Source organism: Trachurus trachurus, assembly GCF_905171665.1.
Source record: "Trachurus trachurus genome assembly, chromosome: 14".
NCBI classification, from domain to species: domain Eukaryota; kingdom Metazoa; phylum Chordata; class Actinopteri; order Carangiformes; family Carangidae; genus Trachurus; species Trachurus trachurus.
In genome coordinates, this window is record NC_139903.1 from 22,680,085 (window position 1) to 22,703,219 (window position 23,135).

Below are 23,135 nucleotides of genomic sequence, written 5' to 3' on the forward strand. Positions count from 1 at the left end.
GTGCATTTGTTTACAACAAAGCCGGCGAAAAATCAATAAATGGAGGGGTAAATAATGTTACATAACATATATGATGTTACGGCGTGTGTGTTTGTGTAGTCTTAACCGTCATAAACAAAAGATTACGGGTTACGGAGCACATTTGTGTGCGGTGTGCAGAGACACGAGAGCTGGGACACTGGGGCGGGCGAAAAAGTAGCGGCTTATAGTCCAAAAAGTACGGTGCTTAACTACTTCTACTTTCATAAATTAGTTGACTTCAGTTACAGTCACAGTTACTCAGGATTTAATTGAGAATTAATGTTAAAAATTGAAAAACAATCAATTTTAATATTTCGAACGAATTATACCCCAGACTAATGGACACTGATTTAACGTATTTGTACATGTTTCGGACAGCGCTTTAGCAACATAATAGCACATATAGATGGAACATTTGGTCAGCTGTCTCTTTTCTTACTTTCACATCAGAAAAACATAAGAATATAGACCCATTTCGTTGGCCTTTGATCTCAGTTTTGTCACCAGCTAGACAGCGCACACTGCGTACGTGTTGTGGCTGTAGCTGAAAGAAAGTGACTTATGAGTGGTTAAAATGCTTAACATAGAGCTGAGAAGATGAGTGATAATTCAATCTGGCTTTGTTTTACAACAAGTGATCACTTTTATATTATGCATAATTTGCTACATGAAAAAAAAAAATTAAGTGGTGCAGCTTTAAGAAGACAGAGAGAAACAAAGAAATGCTGTTACGCTAGGTTAACAGCTAATGTGCGAGATGAACAGTGTTGCAAGTAAATGTCCTTGAAAACTCATTCTTATTGTCACCAAACGTCTCAGATGTCCACGTGAGATGCTCGCCATTCCTCTGATAGTTAAGTCTAAGCTCTGTTCAGTCGCCCTCCTTCCCCCAATTATCAGTTCTTTTTCATCTCATCCACAGAACTAATGAACAAACAGTCACCCCCCACACACAAACCCACAGCACACAGCTTTCCCTCAATTTACCACCTCTTATCAATTGCCTCCCTTTATCTTTTAGTGTTTTCTTCTTTCCATCTTAACCCTCCATTCCTCTTTCTCCAAAGCTTTTATTTACGAACATCGTTTCAGGTTGTTTTATAGCTCCCCTCAGGACCAGAGGATGGAAGGGAGAAAAATGGAAAAATAAAAGATGAAAGGATATATGAGGATAGAGAGTAACACTCAAGGCCGCTGAGGGAGAAATAGATTTTGGGCAAGCAATGAGAAATAAGTGCAAGTCATCAAGCATGGCCCTGCTTGGCTTTTCTTTTTTTGTCTAATAGTTTGGATGTGGTGATATAAAATGTTGATGTGAGCTGGAGAGGGCATCAGCATGAGTTCCAAACAGAGTCATTTGATTTAATGAGCTTTGGCAGTAGATCCACTGCCTCTGTCAAAGCCCAATCATGTGAAATCTAGATGACTCAAAGCCATCAAAGGACCGTGGTGGTCGTTCAGTTGTTTTTATTTGTTGTAGTGTATCAGTAGATCTGCTTATTTTGACTTAAACCAGCAAATTAGAGGGAAATAGACAGGTGGGAAGCATGAGTCTTTTTTTCACCGAACGCAGTGCTGGTTATGATATATTGGCAGCCAAGTCCAGCGGCAAAATAGGTAAAAAAAAAAAAAAAGTTCTGAATTGCGCAAGGCAAGCTGTTACTGCTCAATAACACAGGCCTGTAATCGACTCACATTTCAAACACACACACACTCAGACAGCCCTTGGTCGGGGTGTTTTTTACGAGGAAGCACACCGCACGAGGTGATCAGCATATGTTTTGTTGACATAAATTTAAAATTTATTGCCGTTGTCAAAAGTGACTGTTGGACAAAGTCGATTATTAACTGAGTAAATGGCCTGAGAGAGTTTTATGTGAACTTCCTTAATGGCTACAGTCAGTCTGTTTCAAATCACCCTCCCTCAATCCCTTCCTCCCTAGCTACCACCCACTACACACACACACAGCACACGCACCCGCACGCACACACACACTCACACCTCTCATCATCTATTTTAGAAGCACAACATGAAAGCAGACAGTTACAATGGGATTTGAGTGTGTGTGTGTGCTTGTGAGGAGAGGTCTATCCAGGCTATATCACTGGGTTGAGACAATATTATAGTATCCTTTTACATGTCATTAAACCTTGTTGATGCTGAATAAAAGTGTATTATTAGCTCTGCTTAGGTGCACAAAGCATTTTATAGCATATAAAACATGTATAGATGCATACTGTTGTCTAATTTTCACACTTCAACTAATAGGTGTGAGTTCACTTTTGTCTGTCTACAGTTACATGTAGTTCATATCAATAAGGTGACCTTGTACCTATAGTTACCTCTTGTTGGTTAGCCAAGGATACAGGTTAAACCCTCTTGTTTGTATTTTTCAAAAATAAATACTATATTTGTAATAATTTCTTCATTTATGAAACCAGGTGAAAATTGACTAAATATGGCAAATAGCCAATACAAATGTCATCATTTGTGTTTGAAATTGACACTTCTTCTAAAAGTACTAACCCTTTCATCTAACCTACTAAATTACTGGACCAGGTGCTGTTAACATTCTGTTGAACATCAAATAATGTGTCGTTTCAGTGGGCTAGTGCTGGCCATTACAGTTAAATTTAACACACTCTCAGCTGAGGACATACACACTCTGCACTTCCCTCATCAACACTACATTTGTGGTGAAAATACATGGCATTGCTTCCACTTCAAGTGGCCTTAATAAGTCCATCCATACCTTATCAGTGCTCTGTCTGGGGGCACAATGGTCAGATTGAGGAGGGACACAAAAGGCCTTTGAAAGGCTTTGTGCTCCCTGTGTGTTGTGTTGTGGTTTACCACTTGCGTGTGTTTTCCCCTTATCAGAGAGAAAGTGTGCAAGTACATCACCTATGATCCTGAGAGGAAAAAATCCTCTTCCGTGCCTTTGTCCATTTTGTTGTTTGTTGTTGAATTTGTCTCATTCATGTGGATAAACCTGTCAAAGGCAAAATTACATTAAGATAAGTATTTTTTTTATCTACCAGAAACATCAACGGTGAAGGTCGGGCTTTGGTCCCTCAGAGGTAAAACGTACGGGCATCAGTCTAGTGCAGCTATTTTGCACCAGCCATAGAGCAGGAGTGCAATGCAGAGGTGGCAGAGATTGTTGTGTTTGTCTACTGGCATTTGCCTTAATAGACCAGAATTCCTTGTATCTTTATTACACATTGCAGTCTTGTGCAATTGCTATTGATCCGTCCTAATATATATGTAACCAACAGCAGCGTGATTGCATTTTGATGCTTTAATGTTATGCATGTAGACCTGCTTTCTATTGAACGCAACAAATTCAGGTTTCTCTGCACTGCAGGTTGTATAAAGGCATTCTGGGCAAAGAGCGAAGTGGAGATAGTTCATACAAAGCGCATTAGATTTTCTGTATCATCACAGATTGATATGTGACAGTGTGAGAATATTGTTTCTTTTCCCAGCTGTGTCATTCATGTCTCTCTGTATAACTTTCTCTCCTTTTTTGGCTTTTCAAGTGTCCTTTTGGGGGCATTTGGCATTTATAGGGCCTTTTAATTACATTCTACTGCCAAAGGGCCGTCATTCTGGCTTCGGTTTCCGAGGTCTCTCCGCAAACTCTAACCACCACAATAGCTGTCATGACTTCAAATCCCGCTACATTTTCTTACATTACAGATTTTTACCACTCTCTTGTCTCAGGTTTCAGGGATGTTTTTGCAGCAGCAAATTGTCGACGAAGTCACACGAACCACTGCCATGAGGAAACACTGTAATCTTGCTCCGTCTGTCTCGGTCTCATCCTCACTCCGTCTCTCCCTACCCCACTCGAGGCACAAAAGAGAGCTGTAAATCAATTTGCATTCGACATCTGACATCAATCAGTCATGTTTTGGGAGAGTGGCACCACCTCCTCCTCTGCGGCTTTGTTGAGAGACGCTAAGATGGATGGCTGTCATCTCGCCCAAGTTGAGCGGATCTCTTATCAAGGGCATTGTTTCCCCAAGAATGCACTCGGCTGATCACTCTGCGCCACCTGACTCGTCGACGGAGAGTATGAAATCTGTCTGTTTGACGTTGTCTTGCTTTGTCTGCCAGAAGCATACACACCTGACTATAGAATGAGGCCTTTTTTTGCACATATGTGGGGCACTGTTGTACGAGCTTTGCATTGATATATTTAACAGTACTTAAACATTTTTATTTGCTAAAAGAATTAAGGGGTTTTAATGTATTTTAATCTAGCATTCTCATCAAAAGGAGAAGACTTCTGAAGTCCCACCATGCATTTAGAAGATTATTGATCGTGTCAAATCTGAAATGGGACCAACTTGAAAAACAATCATTACAATTATGGGTGTGTGTGTGTGCTCCTTTTGTGTACCTCTCTCAAGGCAAGGTATTTGAAGTTCTCGGGAGGCTTAAGGCACTGTGGCAGTTGTTTGGCAATTCGTGTCACCTTAATTGCTTTAGAGCACTTTCAGATATCTCCCAAGAATAATATGCTTTGTACCGAGCCGTGGGGTCTTTGAGGATTTTGTAACAGAGAGAGTGGTGAGGATGGACTTTATGTTGTCAGATGTTATTTAGTTACCTAACCTTCAAGGCCTTTTACCACATAATCAAATATTGACCCTTAGTCTTGTCTGAACTTGTGCTTAAACTATGTTACATCCTAATGACTAACCCATTTGTAAAAAAAAAAAAAAGAAAAAAAAAAAGAAAGAAAGACAATTCATTGCAGGTCTGATTTTACTTCAAGCTGCACGTCACCTTTTGGCTTAGAAAGTCATAACCAGGCCTGTGAATGGCTCATACACCAAACAGCTTGGCCTGAATAAATCTTTGTATTTCACTTTCACTTTATAGCATCTTATCCATTTGCAGCACTTGAGATGTAGGAAGTTGATAATGCCTCTGCTTGAATAGCACCTTGTGATTTACAGCACCCGGTCATGGTCTGGTGCCCTCCGCAGAAGAATGTGTGTGATAGTTGGACGTCTTGCTACACCGTTGGTTATTGTTATGAGCTGATGTTATGATTGATGCAGTGTGACTTTTTTTTTTCTTCAAAAGCAAAAGGCCAAACATTTCTGCTGTGCTCAAAGTCATCAGTTATGCAGCTGTAAAAATGCCACTTTGTTAGAGACACAGACATTTAGTTCAGTAATGTGCACGCGCATTAAGATCTGCTCTGCTCAAAACTGACTGAAGAGTCCAAACAATGAAGTGTTTGTTTCGCTCTTTGTCAACAGGAAGATGCACAGTGGAATGAAGACCTACGGCTGTGAGCTGTGTGGGAAGAGCTTCCTGGACAGCCTCCGTCTACGGATGCATTTGCTGTCTCATTCAGGTAAAGAAATCTAACCAACCCCCAAATCACAAATCCACAACCCCATTCTGTAATCACTGTTTAGATAGCAATAGTTATCACTGCAGGGCTTACTGTTGATTATAGGGAGTGTCTGATGGGAGTCTGAATGATAGAGCATTCATTACTGCCTTTCGGTACAGTTGCATTGAAGCATTATACAGCTAAGTGCTCCTCTAAAGAATTTTGCCACTGTCTGAACCAGAGGATAGTGGTTGAAGTCTCTGTTGAAACCATTAGCAGTCTGAGGTCAGTAAGCAGCTCCTTAAAGGGACCAATAGTTTTAAATGTTTTAACCAATTTAACTGCATTTAATTACTCAAAAATATAGTTAATAATAATTGCCAAAATAAAAGTAGACTTTATTACGAGGATTTCCCAATACTGAGGTCAGGGGTCAGAATCGCTCAGTGCAGCCCCACCTATCAAAGTAGGCCTAATGCTATCACATTTACTTAAGATGTTCATTTAAACTTTCTGTTAACTGTATCTTAATTGGTTTATCTCCTTCCCAATGATGTGTAATGTCTTTTTGAGGTAAATTTGAGTAGTTAGTTTACAGGAACAGACAACAAAAAACAACATTGCAGCAGGCTTTCAGTGTGGTCAGTGCTGTTAAAGTCTACATGATTACAAGTAAATAGGCTAAACATGGATGGTCCCTTTTTAATAGGAGAGTGAATCTCTTTTTCTTGTAGATTTATCCAGAACTCTTATAGTCTTAAGCAGAGCTTAACTGCTGCTTTCACTGCTGCTCCTCATAAATGTGGTTAACATCCATTCACAGTGTGAGAGTGACTGATTTACTACTCTATGAATACATAGTACAGTATATCAGTATTGAATTTTTTTTCCCGTTTTGCTTGAGAATATTTACAATAGATGTCAACCCTGAAGTTGCTGCAGCCTGAGAGCTGAATAAAAGGATGAGTTGCCTTATACATGCTTTATCTCACTATAAATATACTGGTTTTGAATATGTGAATGTGGAGCATAACCCAGTTTCCATGATTTGTGGATTAAATAACTGTTCAGCCCAGTAAAGCTGAGCAGCTCTGGGAAACTTAACCCAAGAGGTGCCTGCACATCATCATCCTGTCATTCTACACCTCCATGACATTAGGGGTCTGAAAGGCAGTACAGAACACTGGACACATTGATTGGTCTAGTCTGACACTATTACACCCACCCCCAAAACACACAGACACACACACACACACACACACACAGACACAGCAGCGGTCCCGGTGCTGTGAGCCTACTTAGCACAGCACAGCTTTAATGGCATGGACTGCCTTTTATAGGCAGCAAAGAGCTCCTCAGTCCTAAGGCCCTAAGTGCAGATGGTTTATTGAGACACTGTAAAAGCCATGGGACCTCTGAGGGAACCCCTCCTGCACACACACACACACACACACACACACTTGCGCACACAGACAAAATCCCAAATCCATGTGTTGACGTTGGCTCGGAGATTGAGCCCTCTGTTTGGTACCCTGTGTGTTTTCCAGTGAGACACATTAAGTGGCCTGAATTGTCTGCTTGGCATTAGCATTGTCAGCAGTGAGGATACCCCCCCCTACCCCACCCCACCTACCCAACCCGACTCCCCCAGCCAACCACCGTCAGTAGGCAGAAAATGATAATTGCCGGGATCATTTGTTTGTTTGTATCTCACCAAATTCTAAACAATGACTGAGATGGATGCCGACACTCCTGCTATGTTGTGACAAAGATGAATGACAAACTCACGCTGTGCCAGTGAATTGGCTCAGCACACAACTCAGCGTGTCAAAAACAAAAGTTGCTCCAAGGAAATATTCACTGTTTATTTTAAAATTACGCCCCGTTTTCACAGCCCCTGCTGCAAATATACGCTCCCCTCCTCACTCACTTGTCAAAGCAGAGAGACGAGAGCTCTGTCACATGAACAAATGGGATAGCGAGTGTTATGGAGATTTTTTTTAATGTGTGTGTGTGTGTCACTCACTGGAGTGCTTCCTCACACATAGCGTGGAGCCCTACAGCTTCAGTCCTATGGAGCTGGCTGGCTTCCACATTTGTGTCACATCATGTTGTACAGTTCAGTGGCAAAAGTGAGCATGAAGTCAGGAGTTATGACAAAGTGGAGGCTGAGGGTGAGTCAAGTTAATCTCATGCTCAGACACTTGTTGCCTGTTCCTGACGTGCGTTTGCACAGTTCTCCAGTGGAGATTAACCTTAAAGAGCCACACTGCGGCTGCTGACAGAAAAACCTAAAGTTATACTTCATGTTGTCATTGTATTAGTCACAGTGGTTATAATAGCAACAGTAACTGCTGGAGGCCAGTTCCTGCTGGTGCCGGTGTTCTGGCACATTATATCTCTATGTGCAGCTGAGTCCTGTTACTTATTTCTCACTATTTCACAGATGTAATGATGTTGGTGTTGTACTTATTGTGAGTTTTGGGATGTAGCGGCAATTAACAAACATTTATGTCAAGCAGTTGCTCATTGAAAGCTGAAGATGATGAAAAAGGCTCATTATCAGGGTAAAAAATGAGACTTGGACCAGAGATTTATCATACATACATATATTACCTACAATTATTTATGCATAAAATGAATGATCTATAATTAGCTGACTTTATAATGGCACTATGTGCTTCTTCTGACTTTGTGTATGTGTTCTTAAAACCTCCCTGTGTGGCAGTGAGTCTAGACACCTGGGATAATGTGCAGATAAATGACCATGTAACAGAGCCAACATGAGCGAAAACTAAACTTCATTAAAAGACACATTAAGTTGAACTATACTCAGTAATTTTTAGTGACGGAAATGACTAAAAGCTTTCATAAGAAATGTCAAGTGCTTCCTTCAAACAGACAGAAAATAAATTACTGGTTTCATATTCTGTCATTTATTTCATCTCAGAGCTTTTACAATACTTGCCAACAGTCCCTTTGTATCATGCAATCGATTGCAGAGAGTTAACGGCACATATTTCTCCATCTGTTTTAGTTTCCCCTAGAGGTGTCACAGTTCTCAGAAAAGGGACCCAAGAGCACGACTCAGGAGGCGGATGTAAAAGTAAAGAGATTTTACTTAGAAAGGGGAAAAAAAGGATACAAAAAAATGCAAGCAGGGAAACAAAGTACAAAGAGGCGGATTGAGGCAAAATCCAAAGAAAACACAAGCAAGGTCAAAAACATGATCAGGATAAAAAAAAAAGGCAGGCAAAGAACAGAGTGGTAGAGCTGAGAACGCTGGACAGAGACAGAAAGTGCAAATGGACAGGTCTACAGTATATACTGGGGAGCTGGTCAGGGGAACAAGTGAGCAGGGGAGTAGCGAGGAGAAGCAGGTCAAGTGGTAGGGCCAGGGTCTGTAAAGACAGCACAACAAAACATTAATGCACAAACTGGAGTGAATGAATGAAAGATGAAACTGAAAACCATGATGATGGATGACGAGGGAAAGGAGGACAAGGGTGGCAGGTTCATGTGTGTTTGAGATGTGAAGGCCAGAGAGGCTGTGATTACTCCTAAAATATAATATTGTGAAGGAAGTGTAAAAAATGAGTTGTGAAAGAAACAAAAATAGGTTTAAATGAAAGTCAGAACATAAGTACAGTCTTCCCAGGAGGTGCTTGTGTCAGCTCAGACCAGACCCAGGTAATCATTACCTGAATCGATTTCCAGTGGGAAGATGAAGATCATTTAAAAAAAAATCTTCTGTAATGTCAACAGGTTAATAATAACTCACAATTTGTACTCAGTGACATGAGGTGAAAAGTCGGCTGATAGGAGATGAAATGGAAAAAAGAATAACATTGAAAACTCTAGGAAGAACCACACTCCACCTTGAGAAAGGCAACTGAGCGGAAGATGTGGGCAGTGTATTTTTAGCAACAGTGGCAGCAAGTGCACAAACTTTTTTTCTCTTTCTCTCTCTTTTTTTTTCTTTCCTCTTTCCAAGCGGGGCTGTCTTGACGCACGACATCAACCTGTACTGTTACACACATCAGTGTTGATTCATAGCCGCTTTGGTCTGGCGTAAAAGGCAAGACAAGCGCTTCTGTCGAGACGGGCGACGGTTAGGGAAGAGACAGCACTGAGGCAAAGCTTCTTTGATAGTTTTTGTTGTCTTTTTTTCTCTTTTTCATTTTTTTCTCTCCTCCACCTCCGCCTCCACCGTTTGACTTTCAAGGCTTTTCTCGGTCTGACGCTGCGTCTCGATTTTTATCGTGTCTCTCTGTAATGATGACACTTCACCGAGTCCCAAAACCCTCAACCTCAGCCCCTCCTCCCCACCTCTCCCCTTCCCCCCCCCCTCCTCCTCCTCCTCCTCCTCCGCCGCCGCCATCATCCTTCAGCTCGCTTCAGACAAGACAGAATATTGGGGAGATGAAGCGAGAGAGTGGAGAGGCTTTTTGGTATGCGCAGCGTGTCGTGGATGTGGAACGTTTCAGACGCTGCCGCTGCTGCTGCCTCCTCCCTCCCCTCTGCTTTCCACTCTGTCTCTCACTCTCTGTCTGTCTGTCTGTGTGTCTGTCTGTCTCTCTGTGCTTGTTGTACGGAGGACTTGGCGGCTCGCCAGTCTGGGCTGCCTGCCACCACTGAGGGTACAGTATGTACAGTCTACCTTGTGCCAGCTATTTATTTTTTTCCCTCTCGTCTCGTTCTGTCTCGGTCCTCTCTCCACATTGTGTTTTTTTTTTTTTTCTAATCTCCGCCTGACGTTTCGTGTTTGACAGCATTCACAGAGCCAAATCCTGCAGATGGGGGTTCGTACAGGGTGGAGAGCAGTGACTCAGACCCTTTTGGGTGCTGTTTGAGATCCTAGATGTTGTTTTCCTTAAACGATAGCAGCACTTTTACATCACAGATGAACAATAATAGAAGCACTTTTTGAACTTGGACCAATTCCCACTACAATAAACCCAATAACATTTGTGAATCCCGTCAGAGTTTGAGATTAATACTGAACCTGAATACTTTTTTGACGTAAATATCATAAACTATCTTTGTTGTTTGTGAAGTTTGTGTTGACAGTTTGTAGTTATAATCTTATTTACTCATTCTTGAACTTGATTTAAATCATAATTTGCCCAGTTACGGTCTGTATATTGTTTAATTAAATTGTATGGTTTAATGTTTGAGAAGTCTGGCTTCCTTTTATTAGATTTAAAAATGGATTTTAGAAAACCACATTTATATTAGACAAAAAAAGTCTGAGCAGAATTAATCTTCTGAATTATTTTGTCTAACTACATTTGACCAACTTTGACATCCCCCGATGTAAGCTGTCAAAAAAGTCTGAGTTTGCTGTAAACTCTTACCAGACACAACAGTGTAGTTTTAATCCATTGTCCAACAACGATATAACGACTTTAACTGTATTTCATCCACTATATCAAATCAATCATTTATTTCAGATTTTTTTTTGTGTGTGTTAAAGCTCGTCAAACAAGACCAGACTGATTTGATTTGCAGTTTGTCTTGGGAGAGAACTGATGCAGCGTAATAAGATTACCAATAAGACTATCCCTGAGCACCCGCATCACCATCTCTGTTACCACTAACTTTTCATCTCACTGCTTTTATAGCTTAAGAGTGTTAATCCTCTGTTTACAGTATGTATACATAGTAAAGAGTTCCTGGATTAGCTGGCTGAGCGTGTGTGTGTGTGTGTGTTTGAGAAAGAGAGAGAGACTTGAAGCACATTGTAAAAGATCCATTTTATTTAACCAGCAGTTGCAGGATAAGTGTCTTGCTCAAGGCCACAATGTGACGACACATGAATGGAGAGATGGTCCTCATATGTCACATGGTGCAGGGGAAACCAAACAGAGAATTTAAATACAGATTGTTGTAGATCGCACCATCTGCACGCCTGCATTCACCTTTACACCACTGTTATTCATGTTCAACCTAAGTTGTGTAAAAGTAAATTACACAAGCAGCTGATTGAACTTTTTAATGAGCCACTTGATTTCTCAGTTGAATTCAGTAGAGATATTTTTGGGCTAGTTCCTGTTTAATGAGGCTGGGAGGAATTTTGTCAGCAGATATTTGGTTAATTTTCACCAACTTGACTTTTTCCATTCATTGCTTCTTGACAACTGACAAAAAACCAAATTTGACTTTTGATTGCTTACGTAGTCTGTTGCATTTACACTGAACAGATATTCCCTGCTCTGTTCCAGGAAATCCTTCTGTCTCTTATACCATATTTTATTTAGGATATTTATTTCCCTAATTTAACAATGATGCACCGGGTAATTTGGCAAATTTTGTTAAGTGAAGGGCATTTGGAGGCTAATGAGGCAGACTTAGTACTGCACAATAACAAGCACATGAAATAATGAACTTTGCAGTGACAAACAGTTTCAGACACAGCTGGTCTTTAGCCACCATGCTAACATGCTCAATCACAGTTTTCCCACAAACTCAAATTCTCTCAGAGTGTCTACATTATTGACGGGAACATGACTTGACGTGAAAGTCTCCTGGCATTCTGGGTCATATGTTAGCACTGTGCGATGGTGTGTCACACAGGCTTCATCACTTTGGTATGCTTGTGTTTGGTTTGTGCATTAGTCAGCCAGTACATCCAGTACAGTGTATTTCCAGAGTGAGGTTTGCAGCTTAGTGTTTCTGACCAGCCTGAAGGGAATTCGTCTTTTTACGACACCTCAGTTGGTAGCATAGCATTATGTTCAATGCCCGGTGATCTTTTTTGGGCTGTGTGCTATAAAAAAGAGAGAGCTGGACTACATATATTATTTAAAGCCACTTTATGTAGAAATAGAGCATTTCTGACGAAGCCATCAAAAAGAGACACTAACACAAAATAACCAGTGTTTTACTCCTTTTCCACTCTGACGAGTGAATGACAAAAAAAAAGTTATGACATGATATAATGGCCAGATGTAGAGCCAAATAATGGAGGGAATTATTTTTTATTATAAATTAGTAAATGGAGATTAAAGATGGAAAAGTGTGCCATAAACAGAGTAAGCATCTGTGCACCTACCATCCAATTGTTTATATTTTGTTCCATGTTCTGCAGTGTCTTTGACCTGAACAGTAGGCTACATATTTACTCTCATTATGGTAAATGTGCCTGAGTTTCCCTGCTGTCCCTGACCAGATGTTCATCTTTGCTCTCAAAAATTAAAAGCTTTGTTTCAATCCTAATCTGAGTGTGGGAGTAAAGTGCCCACGTAAATGTCCAGAGTGTTTAGATGAGGAAAAATGCAAAGAATCTGGATGTGAACACGGTGAGGCGGCGGGGCTGCTTTCCCATTGCTCTTTGTCTGTGTTCCTATCTCCGTGGCGTTTGTTTGGCTGTTTGGCTGTCGGCTGGTCGGCTGTTTTGGCCTCATGCCGGCTCTTCCCTCTCAGTGATGACGACATATTTGTGCCGGCAGGTCTGGATGTTCTGCCAGCATTCCAGCATTTATGATCGCTTGCAGATGTGAGTCCAGGAACACACTGTACTGTACCCAAACCCAGAAATTAATGAAACTTGACTGCCTTCCAGGCCACAAATTCCTAAATGTGTGTGTGTGTGTATGCGTGTGTATGCATGAGTGAGAAGAGAGACAGGGGACTCGAGGAAGGGGATGGGATTGGGAGGGGGCTGTGCTATTAAAAGCAAGTAGTAGGAAAAGAAGTAGTTCAGAAAAAAATATGGCCCAAAGTGTTTAACAGTTTGCATGTACATTTTTTTTTCAACACAGCTGATGTTTTGTCCGATTTGCCTGTGCATGAACACACATACATCACTGCCATTTCCCAGGGTGCATTAGCACAAGATGACAGACAGAGCTGATAAACAGCAGTAGCTCATGCTTTAGTACCATAACATTACTCCTTCTCTGCAACTTAAAGCCCCCCACCCCTTCACCCCCTCCCCTGCTTCTCTTGTAATACTTCCCCCTGACCTGTTGATTTACTGTTGCACACACCACTGGGATTATGCAGCTGGGTAAATCTCAGCTGGGTTATATTACATGAGATGGGGGCACGTCGAGGACAGACAAGTGAGAGGTGACACAAGGCAGGGGTCGACTTATAATACTGTAGCATCAGCTACTGCTGTCAGACTGATATTTTTATTTTCCCGAGCAGACGGGGGCGGAGGTAGTGAGAGGGTGGGAGTGAGTCGGGGGGGACTTGTTAGACCTCTGTCCTGAGCAAATGTGACTTCATTGGAAACGTGTTACTCTGAGCAGCTGCGCTCCTTACTCAGAACTCAGTGTACCTGCGCTGCGAGTTTCTTGGAAAAGCAGTGTTTTTAAAGAAATAAAACATAAAAATAGCCAGTCCAAACAGTATGTGAGGGATGATCCTCTGGGTCTCTGGCCGACCAGGTTGACAGCTCTGTGCCTGGAAGCACACTCAGACTAGATGTCCAGTTGTCTTAAATGTCATTTTGCTCAGCATGGATCTATGTGACACCTGTAGCTGCCTTCCTGGAAGAGGCTGTGCAACTGTAACTAGCGCTGCAGAGAAATGTGTCACTTGCTAGCAAAGGCTGTCTCACTGTCTATAGGATGTAATGGTAGAACAGTACAAATCATACTTTGGTATTAAATGACCTTTACAGATGTCAAAGTATGTGAAGCATTTTTTTTTTTTTCTAGCAGGGGCAAGGCTAACATGACGATGTTGGCTAACCTGTCTGTCTACTTTTTATAGGGGTAGTGAAGCGTTTCTTACTGTTTCTAGTCTATACTGCTGAACTGTTTTGGCAAGTACACTGTGGACGAAACATGATCATTGGCTGGAGGAAGTTCAAACGCAGAATTATTTTTGAATAGATGAAGTGGTACATTTATTGTCCACTAGGAGGTGTTTGGGCTCAGTGGACGAAAGTGTCAACACCAAAGACCAGGTTTCGCAGTGCAGTCTTTGGTTGGGCGTGTTGTTCAAGGTTAGAAAAAGATCGTGGTTTTGGTCAAGTGTAACTAACTAATATGTTTGTTTTGTTGTGAAGTCGTTGTAAACCTTTGCTGTATCAAACCAAATCTTTCCTTGACCTTAAAGGATTGCACAAATTAGTGGACCTGCTGCTGTCCTGTACACAGCATCAAAACTTTGTTGTCAGTGCTAAAGAAAAAGTACGGTCCAATGGATTAGTTCATATGAAATTTACAGATTCAGGCCCCCGAGAGAAGAAACCTCATCGACATAGCATGAGTTCTTTTTACTTTTAGCTCCTTAACAGATAAACGGAAAATCCTTTAAAGGATTTTGGTCCATCCAGAACTCTGATACTACAGCCTGTTAGACCTTGAGATTTTTAGTCTCATGAAATAATAAACACTGTACTCTTGACTGCTGTAAACAAATGAAGTCTTAAAAAGCCCTTTCCATTTCAATTGTATCATGTGCCCCAGAAGTAAAATACAAGGACATGGCATTCGTTGATATCCTTTTTCACTCCATCCACCAGCTGATAGCTTGCATGGCTTGATAGTTTACAGAGGGAGAACAGAACCTTCCTTCTGTCTGTTGATCCGGCTGATTTGTTGTTTGTTGCTGCTGTCAATCTTCCTGCCACTGATCTTGTTTTTTTATGCCCTCAAAATGTGAATGTGGAGTTAATTTATTGATGCTACAGTATGACTGCAGCTAGAACATGCACTTCCTACTTAAGAAAAAATGAATCCAGATCAACTTGAATATGACGAATCATTATTCATCAGGTAGGAACATGCATAACTCTTACCTTTAATGTTTATCAACCTATCTTATGATTAAGTGTTTACATTTTACAACTTATTTGATTCATTCATTTTAGGGAATATACTGTAAACATGCAATTCATAATGTATATCATACATTATATGTAATTAAATGTAAGTAAGGCAGGTGTTGCGAAATTACAACCAAAACTACAGTAAAGAAGTGTGGAAATATGAGATACTGCACATACTGTTTAAGTTACTGAGTGATACAATTTACAAACTCAACTCTTATTTTCAATATGTGAAAAAAAGAAAAAAGATTATACCTCCTTCAAGCATAACTGCTTTTATTAAAATAATCCCACAAGTAATCACCTTTTGTCAAACAAGCAGCTCCGGCAGATTAGTTTTCAGTCAGATTACGGCAGTTCTTTTCCTGTGGCACTGCTGACTCATAAAGCCTGTCAATCAAAAAGTTAGACAGGGAAGCTCAAAGTTGACTTTGCAGCCCTCTCTATTTTCAGACAAGAAGAGAAAAACAGGAGGACTTGATCTTATTCCTTTTATTACAGGCATATTGCAGCTTTAAATCCTTTTGGTTGCTAAGTAGCGAGTGCCCCTGTGCTCCCTTAATGGGCCTGATTTGGTATTCCACTCTGATGCCAAGTCTTATTTTTGTATGCGAGACAAAGTGTTTTGATGGAGGGTGATTGCTAAAACGTCAGTGTGTCTACCAAAGGCTGTTTTTTTTTCTTTTTTGGTGGAGAGTGAGAGTTTTATGGCCTCTCACAGTACAGTACACTGTGTGCCTTCTGCTCAAAACAAGAACACAGTCGATTGAATTTTGGATTCGCTTCATCATCCCTCCCTCCTCCCAGCAGCTTTGTTGTCAGCGAGCAGCATGTGTGTGTGTATGTGTCTGAGAGAGAGAGACGTGAGTGCTCGCTGTGTGTGCCTGATGCATGTGCATCCGTCTGAGTGTGTGTGTGTGCTAAAAGTCAATTATTGCAAAAGGCTGCCAATTAATTTGCTCTCCTGGAAATTCGAATGATACTGTAGAATGCACACAGTCATAATAAACACATGTGTACACACGTCATGCGCACACATTCTCGGGAACACACAAAACACACGGTAGAGGTACACACAGACACACACTGCTTACCATTAACTCGAAAGGAGGGGGAAGATGCACAAGCTGCAGACATTTGTTTGCTCCGGAGTGTGATGTTAAATTAGGTCGTGTTTGTGGGTGTGTGTGTGTGTGTGTGTGTGTGTGTGTGTGTTTGGGGGGCTCTTACTGAATAGTGAACATTGCTCAAGGGGGCTAAAGCAGGATCAGGTGGAATTGCTCGGTCTAGTCTCCAGGTATTCTGGGATCGTCTTTTTTTAGACAAAGGGTCCTTCACACTGTCTCAGGGTGCTGGGATGGCAGAAGGGGAGAGCTGATTGTGAGTCCACAGTGACACTTATTGGGCTGGAATAAGAAGACTTGCTTTGAAGGCTCTTACCAGTCACTGTCACGACAGGTCGCTGAATGGTTTGATGGGTATTAAAATGATGTGAATCATATGCTATGGCCTCCACAGCCTCCGTATCTCAGCCCGGTTGAACGACAATGAGAGATTTTGATCTGGCGTGTTTGACGCTGCACCAACATCCATCCGGACACCAAATGTGGGAATGCCATGGAGCGGTGAAGCTGTCCTGGCAGCGCGTAGTGGTATTGGTGGTTTTTCCTTTAATTTGTCACCATCTGTGTGTTACATGTGATAAACCCCTCTGGCCTTTTAACGCACGGTAAAGATAAACGGTGCATAATGATAGAATGTATTTGCAAATTCTGGTCCGGTTGAGTTTTTTTTTTTTTTTTTGAAAAAGGAAAACCACATGAAACCATAGTTTACCAAAGAAAACTGTTATGTAAAGACTAAAAGTGTGCGCCTGTGGTACTGGCAGGGTCCAGTTGTGCAGCTCTCTGTAGCAATTAGTGGTGTTGGCCAGATTTGGAGGAGGTGCTGCTATGTGTATCTGGACTGCACATGTTGATATAAGCCCTGCTTGATTTTTATCCTTGTTTTTGTGTGTTTCCCTTTGATATGTAATTATTCTTTGCAAAGATATTCACACGGATCATTGAAGTTCCATAACCTTATCTCACTTCTTGCATGCTGTGTCAAAGTAGGCCTTCATGCATGTGGAGGCGAGTGTGCTGTCGGTGTGTGAGGGAGTATGTTCGTGTGTGTCTTTTGAGGAGGTGGGGGTCATTAAAGGGTTTCTGAATGCATTACAACCCCCCCCCTCCCCTCCCCTCCCAAAACAAAAAGGGAAAAAAAGCAATGGCAGTGATGAGAGGTAGGTAGTACTGGGGGGAGATAAGGTTGTGAGAGCAGGAGGCTAAATTTAAATCGTAATTGGCCGACTTCCACAAGCTTGTGGGCATTTTAATGAGTCATAATAACTTCATTTAAAACCAGCTGAGCAGAAAATAGATTGGAGAGGAGCCTGTGGCTAGTATGGATTTGTGTTGCTTTGTGTGAGTGTGTGCGTGGGTGTGCATGTATTGAGCTTGACTGTAAAACGTACAGACATGCGCACGCACGCACGCACACACACACACACACACACACACACACACACACACACACACACACACACACACACACACACACACACACACACACACACACACACACACACACACACACACTTTGACACACAGTACAGGAACTAACTGGTGCGACATTTTACTGGACAGCTCACAGAATAACACTGAGCTGCCTCTCATGCAGCGTTTGTGCGTATGTTGGTCGACCATAATGACAAGTCACACATTTCTACGGCACACTAGTCCTATAGTTACAACTGATTCCACAGCAGTCGGGATCCAAATAATATCAGTTGTGAGGATGGAAACACACCTGCAAGGGAGTAAATGTGAAGGAAAATGAAAGTAGAAACCAGCATCATGTTCTACTCCCACGGGCATCTCTTTTTTCCCCCCCCACACACTCCAGGTGTGGGTGTGTACAGTTCTGATTAACATACGGTTTTGTCTCTGTTGTACCAGCTAGGGTGGAACCTGTTTCACCTTCAGCGATACAATAGGTGCACTGAGCTTTATGACCTCACAGAATAATCAGTTCCCTACTCACCTTCAACCTGAACAGAGACATATTGTATGACATCTGTTCACTGTATAGAATTATAATTTCCCGATACTGTAGACTCAAACTATCCCACAATGCATTGTAAAAAGCTGCGTACAATTGATAGTCAATAATTGACACCTTGAAATAATCATAATATGAAGACTTTTTGGTTCTTGTTAGCAATTTCAAAAATGTACCAATCCCATAATTAGAATTATCATCACAGCTATTTCTTTATTTAGTAGAAGACGACCAAAACACAACTGAACGCAGATGACTCCTTCTCTGTGTACTGCTTCTTTCACATATAATATAGAAAGTGTGAGTGCCACAGACCTTTTGCCCCGTGTGCTAATATCTAAGCATGAAATGTGCCACCTGTCTGAGGTTGGTGGTGTCTTGTAAACTGTCCGGTCTGCTGTGAGTGCAGCTGAAACTCTGTAGCTGTCAGTTGCCTGAGCCCCTTCCCGTCGCCTCAAATCAGAGCTTCCTCTGATGATCCTCTCTGTGCATTGTTACCATCATCTCCTCACCAGCTCGACAGGGACGCACACCTGGAAGTGAAGCAGGAGTTACTGTGTGACAAAGACCTGCCAGAAAAGAAAAAACACGTTCCTGTTCCATAAATGCCTCTCAATCCTTCCAGCATTATGCCCAACAGTAAAACATTGTTCTGGTAATGATATAACAGTGTGTCATACATTCACGCTGGCTATTAGATTTTCACTACTACTTGTCACGGTGTCTATAATGAGCCCCTGGTATGCACTGACATTGGCAGAAATGGAATCCAGCCAATCAAATCTGACAGCTCCTTCATTGTATCATGACAGTGTGTGTAATTAGGCAGGTTTTATATGAGTGTGGGCAGTCACACACTTCTCTGTTTCACATGTGCTGTCCAGTTGTTCCCCTGTTAGATTATTTGCAGGCTCTTGCTCAGGGCTTAAAATAAAGGCTGGATCTAGTCGCTGGTATTCCCATGTTAAATGAATGGCCAGACAAATGGCATTTTTTCTGTATCTGAACCGCACCATGTGACAGTCGGATAAATGAATAATCATCACATGTAATTTTCTTTGCCCGGCCCAGACAGCACATCTCTCAAATCTTGCTTTTTTATCTTGCCTATTCTTATATTAATTAATCGAATCCAAAAAACTTCCACTAAGTCTTTTGACAGTTTGCTTTAGCAAACTTAAAATGTGTTTGTAAATCTGAATGAAATGTCATGATGGCTTTTTTTGTAAGGGATTTCGATTCTGTTACAGTCCCAAATGAGAGAGCAGAGAGGGGGGATTGTTTGTGACACAAATGGTAATAAAAGTAAATATTCTCTCAGGCACGACCTTTTATTGCATTATGTAAGTTGGCCAATAGCTCTGGGAAACTTTTTAGATCAATTTCGCAGCGCAGATTAGAAAGCTATGAATCCCATTTATGGAAGAGCTCCCTCATGAAATGCTCTTTGAAACTTTTATATTTTCGGATGAAGAGAGAATGAACCCGGCTAAGCAAAGATCTGCCGACGGCACTTTCATGTGGGGGGAAGAAAGAAAAGCAAGAGAAAGTGAAAGGAGACAGAGCAAGCGAGGCAGAGGGAGAAGATAAAAGCACTCCCAAAGCCATCTGGAAGTAGCCAGGACACACAAGGATTGCTTTTATGCTACTAATTCCACTGGGAGGTGTGACATAAAAGCAAAGCATGGATATTGTGTTATAACTGTTGAAAACAAGCAAGTGGCCACGGAATACTAATATGGCCGGTCAGAGGGAAAAGCACTTCAATCCAGGAGTAAACAGGCTTTTTGGATGGCCCCCAGAGGATGTTTTGGGGGGGTTGTGGGGTACAGGGTGTATTGATTTTCAACTATTAGTTGACTGTCTTTCTGTCAGTCTCGGAAGCTCTCTGCTCAGACTTTCAGCCTGTACCGCACTTAGGGTGTTTAGCCTGTGCATATTTTATTTGTTGCATGTTTACATGCAGGAAAATTGCTAATATTTTCATCAAGTAGGTGTTAAAATGTTGTCCATCAACCACTAAGTCACTAGTCTTTGTCAGGGACCTTTGTTGGATCTCTCTACTGACATCTTGGCATTTCACGCAGTTGTGTTTTCAACCCATTTCATTTATTAATTTCAAGCAGAACCCCACAAGAAAAAACACATGCTTTATATTACCACCAATACCCAAGGTTGTTCCAAATGAGCCAACAATTATAACGTTAAGGTCTTGTGTGTGTTGGATTTAAATTGGGTTTTTTCTCATAAAGCTGTTAACAGAACATCTTGGTGATCTGAGCTGAAAATCCAAAATCAAAAGCTTCTGGGTGTTTCTGTGTCACAGTGGCTGAGTGAACAGGTTAACAGCTCACTCAGCATGTTTTTTTTAAAAGTTTTTTTGTGTACCACCCCACTTCATCCACAACACAATGTATGATCAGAGTAGAAACTGTAAATTATGACTGAACAGGACAGTGCTTATAGTGTGTAATGACAGCAGGCAAACCAATGTAGGAAAACATTGACAACACTGTTGGTTTGCTTTGGCCTGAGGAAGTCAGTGTGGAGAAAGACGATAACCTGCTTATTTTAACACAGTTATTATGTCTGCATGAACTGACCCACAGCCATTTTTCTTGACTAACTTGTTTTCAAGAGAACAGCATGGAAATACAGCAAGAGTCTTGAAGGAAGAGCCTTTACTTCATTAGCTAGATGTCCACTAAATATGCAACAACTTCTCTGTGGGTTGAAAACTGAAAAGACATAAAGAGCACAAAGACATAATGAGTGCACCCGGCTCGAGAGCAGCACACGCCACCAATACAGATGTTTCTGTCAAACTGTCACCCACTTTCTGCCTTACACAAACCTTTGAAATGTTGCATGAAATTCTATGTAAACTGGGGATGTTTCCATCACTTTGGTCGAAGTGAATAAATCAGCTCCTTCGAACATCAAAAAGCTCATCCAGCTGAAAAAGAAGTGGGAACTGTCTCACCCTGGTATCTTCTGTCCCAATTGCTGCCGGTGACACACTTTAACATAGGTCATTAAAGTTTAATTTCTTCCAAGGTTAGAGACTTCAGAAGATGATGATAAACACAGTAAATCTTAACCGGTTATTGGGTAACTGCATATTCATTAGATTTTCTTATCAAATACATTACTTTGTTTCCATCAAAAACTGATTACTTGAACTATGCAAGTCTGGTCGCTTTTCTTCTGTTTTGCTAATCCTCCTCTCAGCCATGTGCATTTTTTTTTTACACCAAAGCCGGCAAAAAATCAATACATGGAGCGGTGGATAGCATTATATAACATATACGATGTTACCACGTGTAATATCTGTGTAGTCTTAACTGTCATAAACAAAAGATTGCGGCTTACGGAACGCGTTTGTATTGCGGTGCGCAGAGACGAGAGCTGGGACACTGGGGCCAAGTACTACACTGATGTCGCAAGGTATATTTTCAGCCATAAGACGCCAGGTGGAAGGCAGAGAGCCTCAATTCTTACTCGTAACAAGTCACAAGTCATGTAGTTAACTATCACAATTACTCCGGAGCTTTTTAATTAAGGTAAAAGTGTAGCATAGCCATGGAAGAATCCTGCTTAGTTCCTCTTTAAATGTCACCAAATATAAAGTATGATAATAGAAATGAAAAAAGTAAATACTGAATATCAAAATACTGTATATATTCAGCAGAGATAAGGATTAAGATCAGTACTGATAAGGCTTGATGTTTTGTAATCTATTACCATTAAGTAGGATGAATCTGAATGAGTGAACAAAATACAACTTTTGAGTCAATCGACGTACCCACAATGCTCAAACTGAGTGATGCACACACAACAAATAAATAAATGAAAGGATCTTTCTGCACAGTGGATAGTTTCACTGATAACCCAACTAGGTAGCAGCAGGAAAAGAGAGGAGAAAAAGCCCCACTCAGAGAGCAGCTAGAGAGGACAGGCGAACCCTTTGAACCGTACAGTCACCATTTGGCCTATTTCTGCCTCAGCTGATTGTATCCCCCCCCCCCCCACCACCACCACCTCCAACCTCACATATACACACACACACACACTTCCACACGTTTGGCTGCCTGCCAAGAGCTGTCATTGCCTCTACAGTATCAGTTCTGCTGTATCTATATCCAGAGCTATGTGGAGGCTCGTGCACAAAGTGACGGGGCTGCAGGAGGAAGGGAGCTGGCAAATCCTCCAATCAAAACTGTTTTAACAGCAGGATCCACTCCACTCTGGTCAAAAGAGGAAAATTATTAACAACATTCTTGTTCGTTCTCTGCTGCTGTTAGTATTTTAGAGTTTAGAATTATTAAACCTTTTAAAGATATCTCCAGCTGAATTGAACATTTAAAGTTGAGTCAAGATTATTTAAAGCTTTTTAGAGACCTGTTGACACCTGGTTTTTCTTTCAAACTATTTAACACCACTGTCAACAGAACATTAGAACCTTAGCTGTTCTTTATTTTGGACTGTACGTGTCAATGTATAATGCAGCAGGCATGCTATAAGAGATGCCTTTAAACTTTATTGTAGTACAAAATAAAAGCAGCTGATGGAGGCAGCCAGAAAGCTGAGCTCAGGCTCTCATAAATGATAACTAATTGGATCTCAATGTCATCTGTGCTGTGGGTCTGGACAGAATCTGAGCATGGGGGATTTTCTTCATCTTTTTTTTTTTTTTTTTTTTACTTCACTCACCAAATAATATCCTCGCTCTGACACCCTATTTGTGGAAAAACAGATGACTTAATGGAAAAGAGCTAGTAAGCTCTGTATGGTGTCATTTGGCAGATAACACAGGCTTGATGACTGTGGTATTTTGAGGTAAGTTTATTCCCCTAAATAGCTCT

At 41.3% G+C, this 23,135-nt stretch overlaps 1 protein-coding gene across 1 annotated transcript in view; it reads left to right on the forward strand.

Moving 5' to 3' along the window:
• zbtb16a (zinc finger and BTB domain containing 16a) overlaps positions 1 to 23,135 on the forward strand; it is a 142,289-nt gene that overhangs the window by 47,963 nt on the left and 71,191 nt on the right. The window contains exon 3 of the mRNA XM_083987118.1: positions 5,302 to 5,399. Coding sequence (XP_083843244.1) covers positions 5,302 to 5,399 — 98 coding nt within the window. The remainder of the gene's footprint in view (positions 1 to 5,301; positions 5,400 to 23,135) is intronic.